Source organism: Erinaceus europaeus, chromosome 2, assembly GCF_950295315.1.
Source record: "Erinaceus europaeus chromosome 2, mEriEur2.1, whole genome shotgun sequence".
NCBI classification, from domain to species: Eukaryota; Metazoa; Chordata; class Mammalia; order Eulipotyphla; family Erinaceidae; genus Erinaceus; species Erinaceus europaeus.
In genome coordinates, this window is record NC_080163.1 from 132,016,757 (window position 1) to 132,030,746 (window position 13,990).

General features: G+C 42.2%; 2 protein-coding genes across 17 annotated transcripts in view; both read left to right on the top strand.

Annotated features, from left to right (window-relative positions):
* DUXB (double homeobox B) overlaps positions 1-13,990 on the top strand; it is a 122,370-nt gene that overhangs the window by 62,389 nt on the left and 45,991 nt on the right. Inside the window, exon 6 of one of the 3 annotated variants that reach the window (XM_060185155.1) lies at positions 11,524-11,564. The exons of the other annotated variants lie outside the window; for them this stretch is intronic. The gene's annotated coding sequence lies outside the window, so the exon portion shown is untranslated. Of the gene's footprint in view, positions 1-11,523; positions 11,565-13,990 lie in introns of those variants that run through there. 3 annotated transcript variants of the gene reach the window in all.
* Positions 1-13,990, top strand: part of ADAT1 (adenosine deaminase tRNA specific 1) — a 30,650-nt gene that overhangs the window by 1,127 nt on the left and 15,533 nt on the right. For 10 of the 14 annotated variants that reach the window (XM_060185141.1, XM_060185142.1, XM_016190198.2 and 7 more), the window contains 5 exons: positions 2,446-2,621; positions 2,905-2,973; positions 4,704-4,758; positions 5,911-6,041; positions 11,903-12,494. In XM_060185141.1, coding sequence (XP_060041124.1) covers positions 2,446-2,621; positions 2,905-2,973; positions 4,704-4,758; positions 5,911-6,041; positions 11,903-12,494 — 1,023 coding nt within the window. Of the gene's footprint in view, positions 1-6; positions 893-2,445; positions 2,622-2,904; positions 2,974-4,703; positions 4,759-5,910; positions 6,042-11,902; positions 12,495-13,990 lie in introns of those variants that run through there. The other 4 variants (XM_060185153.1, XM_060185151.1, XM_060185147.1 and 1 more) reach the window with 3 other exon arrangements.

The window sequence follows — 13,990 nt, forward strand, 5'->3', positions numbered from 1 at the left end:
GTGGGGACCAGGAACTTGAACACAAGTCCTTGCACATTGTAATGTGTAGGTGCACCGCTTCCTGGCCCCTCTCATGTTTTTATTTTTTTATTTTACCAGAGCACTGCTCGGCTCTGGCTATGGTGGTGCGGGGGATTGAACCTGGGACCTTGGAGCCTCAGGCATGACAGTCTCTGCATAACCATTATGCTACTTACCTGCCCCTCTCATGTGTTTCTCTTGCTCCAAAGGATTCAACAATTATGCTGTTCTAATATTTATTTTCACAGTATCAGAGGAGAAGGAAGTTCACACAGTTTCACATCTCTCAGCCAGAATACTGCTCAGCTCTAGTTTATAGTGGTGCTGGGGGTTGAATCTGGGGTCTCTGAGTGCATGAAAGTCTTCTTGAGTAACCATTGCTATCTTCCCAGCTCACTTGTCAGTTTTTCAGACAGAGACACCACAACACTATTTCACTATCCCCTGCAGACCTCTCTTAAATTGGGGTGGGGGTTTTCGAACTTTGCCCTGCCAGATTTTTGTTTTAAATCACAGGATCTAATTTGCCATGGCTGTATTAATTACAAGTCTATACTTTATAGGTGAAAGTAAATGTTGCTTTCCAAACAAGGAACATCAGTCGTATTTATTAGATATATGAAAGAAAGAGAACCACTGTATTGTGAAGAAAAGGAGAGAAAAATAATGTTGGGGAGATAGTATGTGGTTATGCTGAAGATTTTCATCCCTGAGCTCCCAGATAGTCCCCAGCAACACCATAAGCCAGAACTGAGCAGTGCTCTCATCAAAAAGAAAAGAAAAAAAATGCCTGTGAAAGAAAATGAAAATGGAGAACATCAACCAAGAAAAATAAACCTTGTTTGGAGAAGGCTATCCAAGCTGAACTGAGGTCTGCAGTGCTTTAGATATCAAGTAACAAGGAAATTTCTCTCATATACATTTGTTTTGAGCATTTGAATAAGATTCTAGGGTGTCTTCTCATGGTTCAATTGAGATAAGAGATTCCTTTGATGTTTCATTAACAATGAAAGACTGGGGCAGGTGATGGCTCACCTGGTAGAACACACACATTATCATGCTCAAGGACCTGGGTTCAAATCCTTGGTCCTTACCTACTGATGTGGGGGGTGGGGGTGGGGCCAAGAGTACTGGAGCAGTGTTGCAGGCATCTTCTGTTTCTCTTCCTCTATGTCTCTCACCCCTGTCAAAAAGAAAGAAAAAAAGGAAAGGTGGGGGTAGATAGCATAATGGTTATGTAAAGAGACTGTCATGTCTGAGAGTCCTGAGTTTCAGATTCAATCACCTGTACCACCATAAACCAAAACTGAGCAGTGCTCTTGTTAAAAAAAAAAAAAAACAGGGTGAGGGGAAAAGGAGGAAATAAATGGTTGGTGGGAACAGTGAAGCCATGCAGGCATTGAGCTACAGTGATAACACTGGTGGCAAAGAAGAATTTTTTTTAAGTTTTTTTATCTTTTTAAATATTTATTTCCTTTTGTTTCTCTTGTTATTTTATTGTTGTAGTTATTATTATTGTTATTGATGTCATCGTTGTAGGATAGGACAGAAATGGAGAGAGGAGGGGAAGACGAGAGGGAGAGAGACAGACACCTGCAGACCTGCTTCACCGCCTGTGAAGCGACTCCCCTGCAGGTGGGGAGCTGGGGATCCTTACACCAGTCCTTGAGCCTCGAGCCACGTGCACTTAACCCACTGCGCTACCGACTGACTCCCAATAATAATTATTATTCTTTAAAATATTTATTTATTTATTCTCTTTTGTTGCTCTTGTTATTTTATTGTTGTAGTTATTATTGTTGTTGGATAGGACAGAGAAGTGAAGAGAGGAGGGGAAGACAGAGAGGGGCAGAGAAAGACACCTGCAGACATGCTTCACCACCTGTGAAGCGACTCCCCTGAAGGTGGGGAGCCAAGGGCTTGAACCAGGGTCCTTAAGCTGGTTCGTGCACTTAACCCACTGGGCTACCTCTTGACTCCCAATAATTATTAACACCATGCTCTGCTTTATGGTGGTGGATTGAACCTAGGGCTTCAGAGCTTCAAGCATGATAGTTTTTGTATAACTATTATCTCCCCACCCTGTGTACAGTAATTTAAAAGTGAAGAGAGATCAAAGAAGTAGTAAGGAAAAGTGTTTCAAAGAATTCCAGGTGAAGGGCTGGAGAGATAGCTAATGTTTATGCAAAGGATTCTGATGTCTGAGGCTCTAAGGTCCCAAGTTAAATCCCCAGTACCACCATAAGGCAGAGCACACTTGGTCTATCTATCTCCCTATTTCTCATTAAAATATATATTTTTAAACTATAGGTGAAGAACCTCAAGTATTATCATAATAGGGCTATAGTAGAGTCTATTGAAGCACTGATGTGAGGTAGCGCCTTCCATTGGTTCTTTACTCTGATTATCCTGAGTTTTGGCCAGGGCTTCATCTAAGACCATGTGGACAGCAGATGAGATTGCACAACTTTGTTACAAGCATTATGAAACCCAGCTGTCCAAGCAGGGGAAGCCTGAGCCCAACCGAGAGTGGACATTACTAGCAGCCGTGGTAAAGGTACAATCTACAACTAACCAGGCCTGCAATAAATCAGTGCAAGGTGAGACCTTTTCTTAGAATGCTCCCTCCCCCGTAAGAGGTGGTGAGAATTGTATATCCCTGTACAACTACTAAAGTGGTCTGGTGAAAACGCTGGTCCTAGACATGTTCCTTTGCTCTCTGCTGGGTGGCATAGCCTTTCCAGTGTTATCATATGAAGGACCAAGTCCTCAGGTAGGTTAGCCCATTGGGAATCCTCTGGAGGAATATCCACGTTGTAAATGTGATGACTGGGAAACCATTTCAGTTCTTAGACCTCACTGATTTGTTCTTTTTCCCCTCAGTGACAAAGGAAGTTGTCTCAATGGGAACAGGAACAAAATGCATAGGGCTGTCCAAAATGAGGAAGACCGGTAAGCCTGAGTAGGGGAGCTAAGCAGAAGCTTGGAAACTAGTGTTCTTGCTGTTCTCTCATCAGGGAGAAGGGGTCTTACCATTGAGGTGACTGACATTCTGTTTCCCACTGACTTTCATCTTAGTTGGCAGGAAAATACTGGCAGGCATTAAAGAATGAAAATAAATTGGGGAAGCAAAATTTGCCCAAAAAAAAAAAAAAAATTCAAAAAATGTTTTCAAAATCAATTGAAGTCTGGGCAATATTTTCTTGTTCAAACCAGAAATTTCCTGTGTCTGGGAGGCTTTGGTCTGTGTTTCAAGGAGAAGATGCAACTTAAGTGGCTGTTGAAGCCCATAAAAGCAATCTTAAATTAAATGGAGATTTTGGCATCAAAAAGAATATAGAAATCCCTTTAAAAGTATGGTGATGGGGGGGGCAGTAGCACAACAGGTTAAGTACATATAGTACGAAGCTCAAGACCCAAATAAGGGTCCCATTTGGAGCCCCCTGGCACCCTGCCTACAGGAAGATCACTTCACAAATGGTAAAGCAGGTCTGCAGGTGTCTGTCTTTCTCTACTCCTGTCTTACCCTCCTTTCTCAATTTCACTCTCATATCAAAAAAAAGAAAAAAGAGGCCACCAGGAGCAGTGGACTTATAGTGCCAGCATGGAACCCCAGTGATAACCCTAGAGGCAAAAAAAAAAAAAATGATAACCTCACCTTCTGCTTCCAGTTAGCAAATTCTTCCTTGAGTTTGCTCATTCCATTCTCCCACTTAACCATACCTCCTGTATAGTTGGACACTATATTCCAAGATCATTATGAATTCAATTTGGTGGAATTATATTTTCCTAAGCAAAGGAGTATAATGCCAGAGCACAAAAACATCTGGACCCTTATCCTCCAATACACATTTCTCTGTGAATTAGTAGTTCTAATCTGAAAGTGGTATTACCACTCCCCCCAGGGAATTTTAGGACTGTTCTGCTTGTCTTAACTCTGAGAGAGAAGTATGCTGTTCACCTCTGATGATTAGAGACCGAGCATGCTGCTAAACATCCTACATTACAGGAACATATCCCCACAAAAGAATTTTCCAAAATGTCAAGAGGCAGAGCTGAGAAATCTTGCTATAAAGTACTGCCATTAATGATTAAGATACTTTTTTAAAGATTTTTTGAAACTTAATTAATTTTATTTGGTAGGGAAAGAAATTGAGGGAGAAAGTCACCTGCAAAGCTCAGGTGGCACAAAGCTCAAGTACCCGAGTAAGGATCCTGATTCAAGCCCCCAGCTCCCCACCTGCAGGAAAGTTGATTCACAGGCTGTGAAGCAGGTCTGCAGGTGTCTATCTTTCTCTCCTCCCTCTCTGTCTTCCCCTCCTCTCTCCATTCTCTCTGTCCTATCCAAAACAATGTCATCAATAACAACAATAATAACTACAAAAATTTTTTTAAAAAAGGGCAACAAAAGGGAATAAATAAATATTAGGGGAAAAAAGAAAGTCACCTGCAGCACTGCTTCACTATTTGTGAAGTTTCCTCCTGCAGGAGGGGGCTGGAGGCTTGAAGCTGGGTCTTTGCACGTGGTAACACGTGCACTTAACAAGATGCGCTGTCACCCAGCTCCGATTAGAATACTTTCATGACTATCCTGGCATGGTGTAAAGTGCTATGTTCTGCTTTTATGAATGCAAACCACTCTAGGTTCCGCATCTCTTCACTTGTGTCTTGTTTTTGCACAGGAGACGTCCTTAATGACAGCCATGCTGAGATCATAGCCAGGAGGAGTTTTCAAAGGTAAGTTACTTGCCCTAGAGAGTCTAATTCAGCAGGCCTAAGAGAGATGGAAAGAAAGACACCTGGAGACCTGCTTCACCGTTTGCGAAGCGATCCCCTGCAGGTGGGGAACCAGGATCCTTGCTCCTGTCCTTGCGCCTTGCACCACCTGCGCTTAACCCGCTGTGCTACCGCTCAACTCCCTAGACATTGGTTTTTATGTTTGAGTTTGCATCAGAACACTTACAGCATTTGCTAAAAATCCAGATTTGTAGGGGGTCAGGCGGTAGCACAGTGGGTTAAGTGCACATGCTGCCAAGCACAGGGATGTAAGGATTCCAGTTTGAGCCCTGGCTTCCCTCCCGGGGGGGGGGGGGGGGGGGGGGAGGGGAGGTCACTGCACAGGTGGTGAAGCAGGTCTGCAGGTGTCTATCTTTCTCTCCCCCTCTCTGTCTTACCCTCCTCTCTCCATTTCTCTCTGTCCTATCCAACAACAGTGACATCAATAGCAACAATAATAATAACCATAATGATAAAGCAAGGGTAACAGTGGTCCAGGAGGTGGCAGGTGGCACAGTGATAAAGCTTTGGACTATCAAGCATGAGGTCCTGAGTTCAATCCCCGGCAGCACATGTGCCAGAGTGATGTCTGGTTCTTTCTCTCTCCTCCTATCTTTCTCATTAATAAATAAAATCTTAAAGAAAAAAAAAGGGCAACAATAGGGGAAAAAAAAATTTTAATTAAAAAAAAAAATCCAGATTTTGATGTAGTAGGCCTGGAGTAGTGCCTGAGAAGTTGCATGTCTTGCTAATTCCTAGATTCAGTTTCAGGGGCTAAATTTTGAGAATCACAGGTCTAGATTACTGTCATAATTACAAATCGCTGGCAGTTCCATTGGTCCACAGTAAGTCTTTGTTTATTACTAATTATCCAGCCAGAGTCTTTCACTTTACCACAGTGATTGGTTATTCATTCTGATAACATTCTTTTTTTTTTCAAGATTTTATTTATTCATTAATGAGAAAGATAGGAGGAGAGAAAGAAGGAACCAGACATCACTCTGGTACATGTGCTTCCGGGGATCGATCTCAGGACCTCATGCTTGAGAGTACAGTGTTTTATCCACTGCACCACCTCCCAGACTACTCTGATAACATTCTGTAACCCTTTAGGTACCTTCTCCACCAACTCTATTTGGCAGCTGTCCTAAAAGAGAATAGCGTCTTTGTCCCAGGAATTGAGGAAAGACTTTGGAAACTCAGACCAGACCTGTCGTTTGTGTTTTTCTCCAGCCATACACCTTGTATGTAAGCCTTTGGACTGATATAACAACACCTACTTTCTTATGTTTGTTTTATTCATAGATGTACTTCTCAAAAAAAAAATCAATTCTGACTAAAGTATAACTATAACCAGTGATGATGCCATTTTGTAGAGAGGCCAATATGCCTAACCACTTCTCTGCCAAGGAGAAGGAGAGGAACAGGAATAGAGAGAGGGCAGCCTCACTCAGACTTAGTTCTCAGTTCCCTGTCACCACTAGGACCGTTAAGGCAGAAACTCTACAAAATGAAAATAAACAATGCAGTTTAGAAGTCCAAAGTCCTGAGTTAAATACAAATTTATCCTGAAAGTGACTTCATTAATAAACAATTTTTTTCTTTTTTTTTTAAATTTCTTTATTGGGAATTAATGTTTTACATTCAACAGTAAATACAAGTTTGTTCATGCATAACATTCAATAAACAATTTTTGTTATTTATCAAGCACAGTATAACATAGTAGGTATAATGCAGGGAATAAGACTAGTCTCCTGCCTTATATTCATAGAGTGATTGTAGATTGTGGCTAGGTATTGGTAAATTTTGATGAGTTATGAAGGGATGTTCATAGCCAGCAAAATACTTCACAATAGTGTGCTGCTTTGCCATGTGTGTACCTGGCCCAGCTCCCACTACATATTAGAGGAACCATATTATTATATGGTTTCTTTCCCTCTCTCTCTGCTAGGCAAAGATAGAAGTCTCAGAGGCCAGGCAGTGGCACGCTTGGTTAAGTGCACACATTACAGTGCCCTTGGACCTGGATTCAAGACCCTGGTCCCCACCTATCAGGGGGACAGCTTCATGACTGGTGAAGTAGGGCTACAGGTGTCTCTCTGTTTCTTTCCCCCTCACTATCTTTTCCTCCATTCTCAATTTCTCTCTGTCTCTATCCAATAATAAATAAAAATTAAAGAAAAAAGAAAAAACATTTCTAGCAAAGGACAGAAGTCTATCTGAAAAAGTCAGTGTGGAGCAGTGAAGTCCTAGTAATGACTGAAAAAATCAGATGCTATGCTTGTAAGAGAGAGAGAGACCACACCTAACCTAGGGGATCATTTTTATCTCTTGTTTTCCTTTCTTTACAATTGAGAATAATTCCTACCTGGTTTTTGTGGTGGTGGTGGTGGTTATACTAGTGCTGGTGGTGTTTAAAATTAATTTAGTACTGTGAAAAAGAGTGAGGAAAGAGACCAGAGCATCACTTTTGCACATACAATGCTAGGGATCAAACTTGGGACCTTAGTGAGAATCTAGTGCTTTATCCATGGGCTGCTAATTCCTCCCACTTGTAAACACAACTCAGAGATGACAATAAAATGTCATCACCTTTAATACTTTAAAATAAGGATATAAGAATTTCCTCTTGAGTGGTCTAGGAGATGGAACAGTGGATAAAGCATTAGACTGTTTAAGAAAAAAAAAAAAAAGACTATTTACTAATGAGAATGATAGGAGGTAAGAAAGAAAGAACCAAACATCACTCTGGTACATGTGCTGCCAGGGATTGAACTCAGGACTTCACACTTGAGAATCTAATACTGTATCCACTGCGCCACCTCCCGAACCACAATGCATGGGACTCTTGAGGCTGGAGAGTGGTGCACCTATTTAGCTCACACATTGCCATGCACAAAGGCCCAAGTTCAAGCCCCTGCTCCTCACCTATAGGAGGGAGGCGCTTCAGAAGCAGTGAAGCAGATCTGCAGGTGTCTTTCTCTCCCCTTTTCTGTCTCCCCCCCCATTTCTCTCTGTCTTATCTAACAACAACAACATCAATAACAACTACAACAACAATAAAAAGAAAAAGGGCAACAAAAGGGAAAATAAATAAATATAAAAATATTTTTTAAAAATTAACCAGGTGCACCACCACCTCGCCCCAGTAAGTAAAATCTTAGAGAGAAAGAAAAGAAAAAAAGAGGAAGGAAGGAAGAAACTTGCCCTCTGAGTCTTAAACTTTAAAACTAATACATAGTTAGAGCGAAGACAGGTAATCACTGTAGAGAAGCAGAGTAGCTGTCAGGCCTTGACCATAATTCAAATTAAAAGTTCTAAAATAGCTTAAGAAAAAAAAATGAGCCTATCAGAAAAGCATTGGTTAAGAGTTCAAGTTTAGAAAGATAGGCAGCTGGGGTTGGGTGGTAGCGTAGCGGTTGCAAAGCACAAGGACTGGCATAAGGATCCTAGTTTGTGACCCTGGCTCCCCACCTGCAGGGGGTTCATTTCACAAGTGGTGAAGCAGTTCTGCAGTCTATCTTTCTCTTCCCCTCTCTGTCTTCCTCTCCTCTCTCCATTTCTCTCTGTCCTAACAACAACAACATCAATAACAACAACAATAATAACTACAACAATAAAACAGCAAGGGCAACAGAAGGGAAAATATATATATACACACACACACACACATATATATATATGTAAACTTAAAAAAAAAAGTAGTGGTCCTAGAGGTGGCGCAGTAGCTAAGGCACTAGATTCTCAAGCATGAGGTCCTGAGTTCGATCCCCGGCAGCACATGTACCAGAGTGATATCTGGTTCTTTCTCTCCTCCTATCTTTCTCATTAATTAACAAATAAAATCTTTAAAAAAAAAAATTGGTATAGGCAAGGTTTACGTGTGCCTGTACTTTGTCTTGAGTACCCTGGTCGAAGTACCAACCAGAAGATAATGCCTAATTCAGTGCTTCTCCGGCCATAATATGCATATGAATCATTTAGGGATTTTTTTAAATTGCAGATTCCAGTTTGGTAGATTTTGAGTGGAGCCTGAGAGTCTATATTTCTAGTCTACTCATGGGTGAGGCTAGTGCTATTGGCCTAGGTTCAGTACTTTGAGTAGCCAGGGCAGATAACCCCAGTGATAGATACAGCTTCTATATGAAGATGGAAGCTTTTAGGGAAACACAACTAGTCTGTGGCTCCTAACCACAGTATATAACCCATTGACTGGTCCAGAAGTTTTTGCTGTTCTGTAGAGTATACTAGTCCATGGCCAAATGAGAACTATCAAAATCACATAATGAGTTGTTCAAGAAGTTAATTTTTTTCCCACACTGCCAATGTCATATTTTCTTCAGAGAGACAAGGAGAGGGATAGGGAGATATCATAGCATTGAATTTTCCTCTGTGCCATAGTACTCCCGGTTGGTATAGGTAGACTCAGCCCTGTTAGCATAGACACCTAGCATGGGGAAATTAGAAACTATGCTCATGTGAAAACAAAGTACAACTTTCTTGTACTTCATTATTTTCCCCAGTAAAGAAAAAAAGATGAATTTATTTGCTGGAAAGATAGCAATGATGCATGGGACTTGCATATGAGATATCTTAAGTTCAATCCACAGCACCAACATATGCCAGATCTCTACGCAGTTCTCTGGTACAAAATTTTTTTTTATCTCCATGGTTATCGCTGGGGCTCCGTGCCTACAGTACCAATCCACTGCTCCTAGTGGCCATTTTTTTTCATTTTATTGTTGTTGCTATTATTGCTGCTAGATAGGACAGAGAAATTGAGAGAGGAGGGGAAGACAGAGAGGGGGATAGAAAGACACCTGCAGACTTGCTTCACCTTTTGTGAAGCGACCCCCCTGCAGGTGGGGAGGCATGGGGGCTCGAACCAGGACCTTTACCCCGGTCCTTTTGCTTCACTCCACGCATGCTTAACTGCCCATCCCCCAATAAAATAATTTTTGAAAGATTTATTTGTTGGGCAGGGGTAAATAGCATAATGGTTATGCAGAGAGACTCATGCCCGAGACTCAAGGTCCCAGGTTCAACCCCCTGCACCACCACAAGCCAGAGCTGATCAGTGCTCTGTTAAACAAAAAAAAAAAAATTACTTATTTTAAATATTTAATTTATTTTTTAAAAGATTTTATTTATTTGTTAATGAGAAAGATAGGAGGAAAGAGAAAGAACTAGACATCACTCTGGTACATGTGCTGTTGGGGATTGAATTCAGGACCTCACCCTTTAGAATCTCATGCTATATGCACTGCGCCACCTCCCAAACCACTGATTTTTTTTTTTTAATGAGAGAAATAGAGAAAGGTAGGAGAGATTAACCAGACAGTTGTAGAGTACAGATCTTTGCCCAGCCAAAAACAATTATTTTTTCCATTTAGGTTATCAGAGTTTAATTTTATGGCAATTAGTGTCTTTGTTGTTGTTACTATTTGTTTTTCTCTTTTGTTTTTTTGAATATGCCCTTTTGTTGCTCTTGTTTTATTGTTGTAGTTATTATTATTGTCATTGTTTTTGGATAGGACAGAGAAATGGAGAGAGGAGGGGAAGACAAAGGGGGAGAGAAAGATAGACACCTTCAGATCTGCTTCACCACCTGTGAAGCAACTCCCCTGCAGGTGGGAAGCCGGGGGCTCCAATTGGGATCCTTACGCCAGTCCTTGAGCTTCATGCCATGTGCACTTAACCCACTGCACTACCGGCCGACTCCCTTGTTTTGTTACGGATTTTATTTATTTATGAGAAAGATAGGAGGAGAGAGAAAGAACCAGACATCACTCTGGCACATGTGCTACAAGGGATCGAACTTGGGACCTCATGCTTTAGAGTCCAAAGCTTTACCACTGTGCCACCTCCTCCCGGACAACCCTTGTTTTGTTTTTAACCAAAGCACTTCTCAGCCCCAGCCCGTAAGTAGGATTTTTAAAGATTTTACTTTGATCTGGGAAGATAGCATAATGACTATTATGCAAAAAGACTTCCATGTCTGTGGTACCTAAAGTCTCAAGTTCAGTCCTCAGCACCACCATAAGCCAAAGCTGAGCAATGAGGTGGCTAAAGGAGGGTGGCGGGGTGGGGCTGGTGGTTGAGCACACATGTTACCATGCACAAAATCCCAGGTTTGATCACCAAGCCTCACCCTAAGATTCTCCCTCAGTCCAGTGTCTTTAATAAGAACCCCAGAGGATTAATTGAATGATCATGTCTTTTAAGAAAAACCTTAAATAATAATAAAAAAAATAGAGTGACAAAGTAAGAGACCACAATACCAAAGCTTTCTTTAGTGCAGTGGGGGACTGGCTTGAACTTGGTTCAAGCACCTGACAAAGCATCACACTGAAACTGAGCTATTTTGCCACATGTAAGGATTCTTTTCATATCTTAAGAACACTTGTTTAGATAAGTGTTCTTAACTCATCTCAGTCCAGTCAGAGTGTAGAATAGTTGTTTAATGTCATAGCTTTTAAACTTAGGTTTGAATCAGAATCTACTTGAATTGGTTGTTAAAATATATTGTGGCTGGGAGAAGTAACTCAATAGTAAAGAGCATGGACTAGACTTTGATGCCTGAGTTCAGTCCCCTATACCACATGTACCAGAGTGGTGCTCTGGTTTGTCTCTCCTCTGTCTCATGAGAAGAACTATCAATCATGCAAGTTCTGTGCTCTACCTAGTGAACCACCTTCCCATTCAATAGAATTTGCATTTCAGGAGTCGGGTGGTAGTGCAGCAGGTTAAGCACAGGTGGCGCAAAGTGCAAGGACTGCCCTAAGGATCCCGGTTCAAGCCCCTGGCTCCCCACTTACAGGGGAGTCGCCTCACAGGCGGTGAAACAGGTCTGCAGGTGTCTGTCTTTCTCTCCCCCTCTCTGTCTTCCCCTCCTCTCTCCATTTCTCTCTGTCCTATCCAACAATGACAACATCAACAATAATAATAACTACAACAATAAAACAACAAGGGCAACAAAAGAGAATAAATAAACTTAAGGAAAAAAGAGAATTTGCATTTCTACCAAGTTCCCCAGGAAGTTAATGTGACTATTCTAGGGATCTCCCTTTGAGAACCACTGGCTTAAAGATTACTTTTTCTGCAGGTGGGGATGCCTCTATCATTCCAATGCTTGAGTTTGAAGATCAACCTTGTTGTCCTATCAGCAGAGATTGGGCCAATAACCAATTGATAGAAACCAGTGATAACCTGAAAGTGCCTGAAGATAAAAGGAAATGTGAAGACCTAGACAGCCTTGTGAACAAAAAGATAAGACTTGAACCTAGAAGTCCTGCCAGGGAACTTGCTAATGGTACAGCTCACTGTCAGAATCTTGGCGCTCAAGAATTTGGCCCAGTCCCACAAAGCATCATCAACTCTGACACCAGAATGGCACCTGGTGGTGCCAAAGTGGTAGATGTTCATAGAACTGGAGCCAAGTGTGTGCCTGGAGAAGCAGGAGACTCAGGGAAGCCAGGTGCTGCATATCACCAGGTGGGGCTGCTCCGGGTAAAGCCAGGCCGGGGAGACAGGACTTGCTCCATGTCCTGCAGTGACAAGTTGGCACGGTGGAATGTCCTTGGATGTCAAGGGGCACTATTGATGCACTTCCTAGAAGAGCCCATATACCTGTCAGCTGTGGTCATTGGAAAGTGCCCATATAGCCAAGAAGCCATGCAGAGGGCACTGATTGGGAGGTAAGAGGGCATAAAGGGCATAGTTGGGATAGTCTTTCTAAAAAGCAGTCTGAATGTCCAAAGAACCTTAAGAATATCCATAATTGGGAGTCCAGCGGTAGCGCAGCAGGTTAAGCGCACGTGGCGCTAAGTACAGGGACGGCCGTAAGAATCCCGGTTCGATTCCCTGGCTCCCTACCTATAGGGGAGTCACTTCACAAGCAGTGAAGCAGGTCTGCAGGTGTCTTTCCCCATCTGTCTTCCCCTCCTCTCTCCATTTCTCTCTTTCCTGTCTAACAATGACAACATCAATAACAACTACAAAGATAACTACAACAATTAAAAAATGACAACAAAAGGGAAAATAGATAAATAAATAAATATAAAAAATAAAAAAGAATATCCATAATTGGGGAGTCGGGCAGTAGCGCAGCGGGTTAAGCGCAGGTGGCGCAAAATGCAAGGACCAGCATAAGGTTCAAGCCCCCGGCTCCCCACCTGCAGGGGAGTCGCTTCACAGGTGGTGAAGCAGGTCTGCAGGTGTCTATCTTTCTCTCTCCCCCTCTCTGTCTTGCCCTCCTCTCTTCATTTCTCTCTGTCGTACCCAACAACAATGACAACAATAAAACAAGGGCAACAAAAAGGAAAAAATAAATATTTTTAAAAAAAGAATATCCATATTTGATGGAGGAGGCCCTAGATGGTGGGGGTTGAGGGGAGGGAGTTATTGTTACTCAGAAAACTGAGAAATGTTATGTACACATGTACCAGCTACTGTATTTACTATTGACTGTAAACCATTAATCCCCCCAATTAAAAAAAAAAAAGCGGAGTCAGGTGGTAGAGCAGCAGGTTAAGTGCACATGGCGCAAAGTGCAAGGACCCACGTAAGGATCCTGGTTCGAGCCTCTGGCTCCCCACCTGCAGGGCAGTCGCTTCACAGGCGGTGAAGCAGGTCTGCAGCTGTCTATCTTTCTCTCCCTCTCTGTCTTCCTGTCATTTCTCCATTTCTCTCTGTCCTATCCAAAGACAACGACATCAAAAACAACAACAATAATAACCACAACAACACTGAGAAAACAACAGGGCAACAAAAGGGAAAATAAATAAAAATTTTAAAAAAAAAGGCAGTTAAGGGTGAAGGCTGAGACTTAAGGTGACACCGTAGAAAACAGGAGAGAGGGCAGAGGTAGATAGCATAATGGCTATGCAAAGAGACTCTCATGTCTGAGGCTCCAAAGTTCAATACCCCCACACCACCATAAGCCAGAGCTGAGCCAGTGCTCTGGTAAAGAAAAAGGCCAGGTGGTGGCACACCTGGTTGAGCATGGACCCCAGGTGGAGCCCCCAGTCTCCACCTACAAGGGGAAAGCTTTGTGAGTGGTAAAGCAGGGCTGCAGGTGTCTCTCTGTCTCTCTCCCTCTCTATCACCTCCTTCTTGATTTCTGGCTGTTTCTATCCAATAAATAAATAAAGATAATAAGAAAGATTAAAAAATGAAAAGAAAGAAAAGAAAA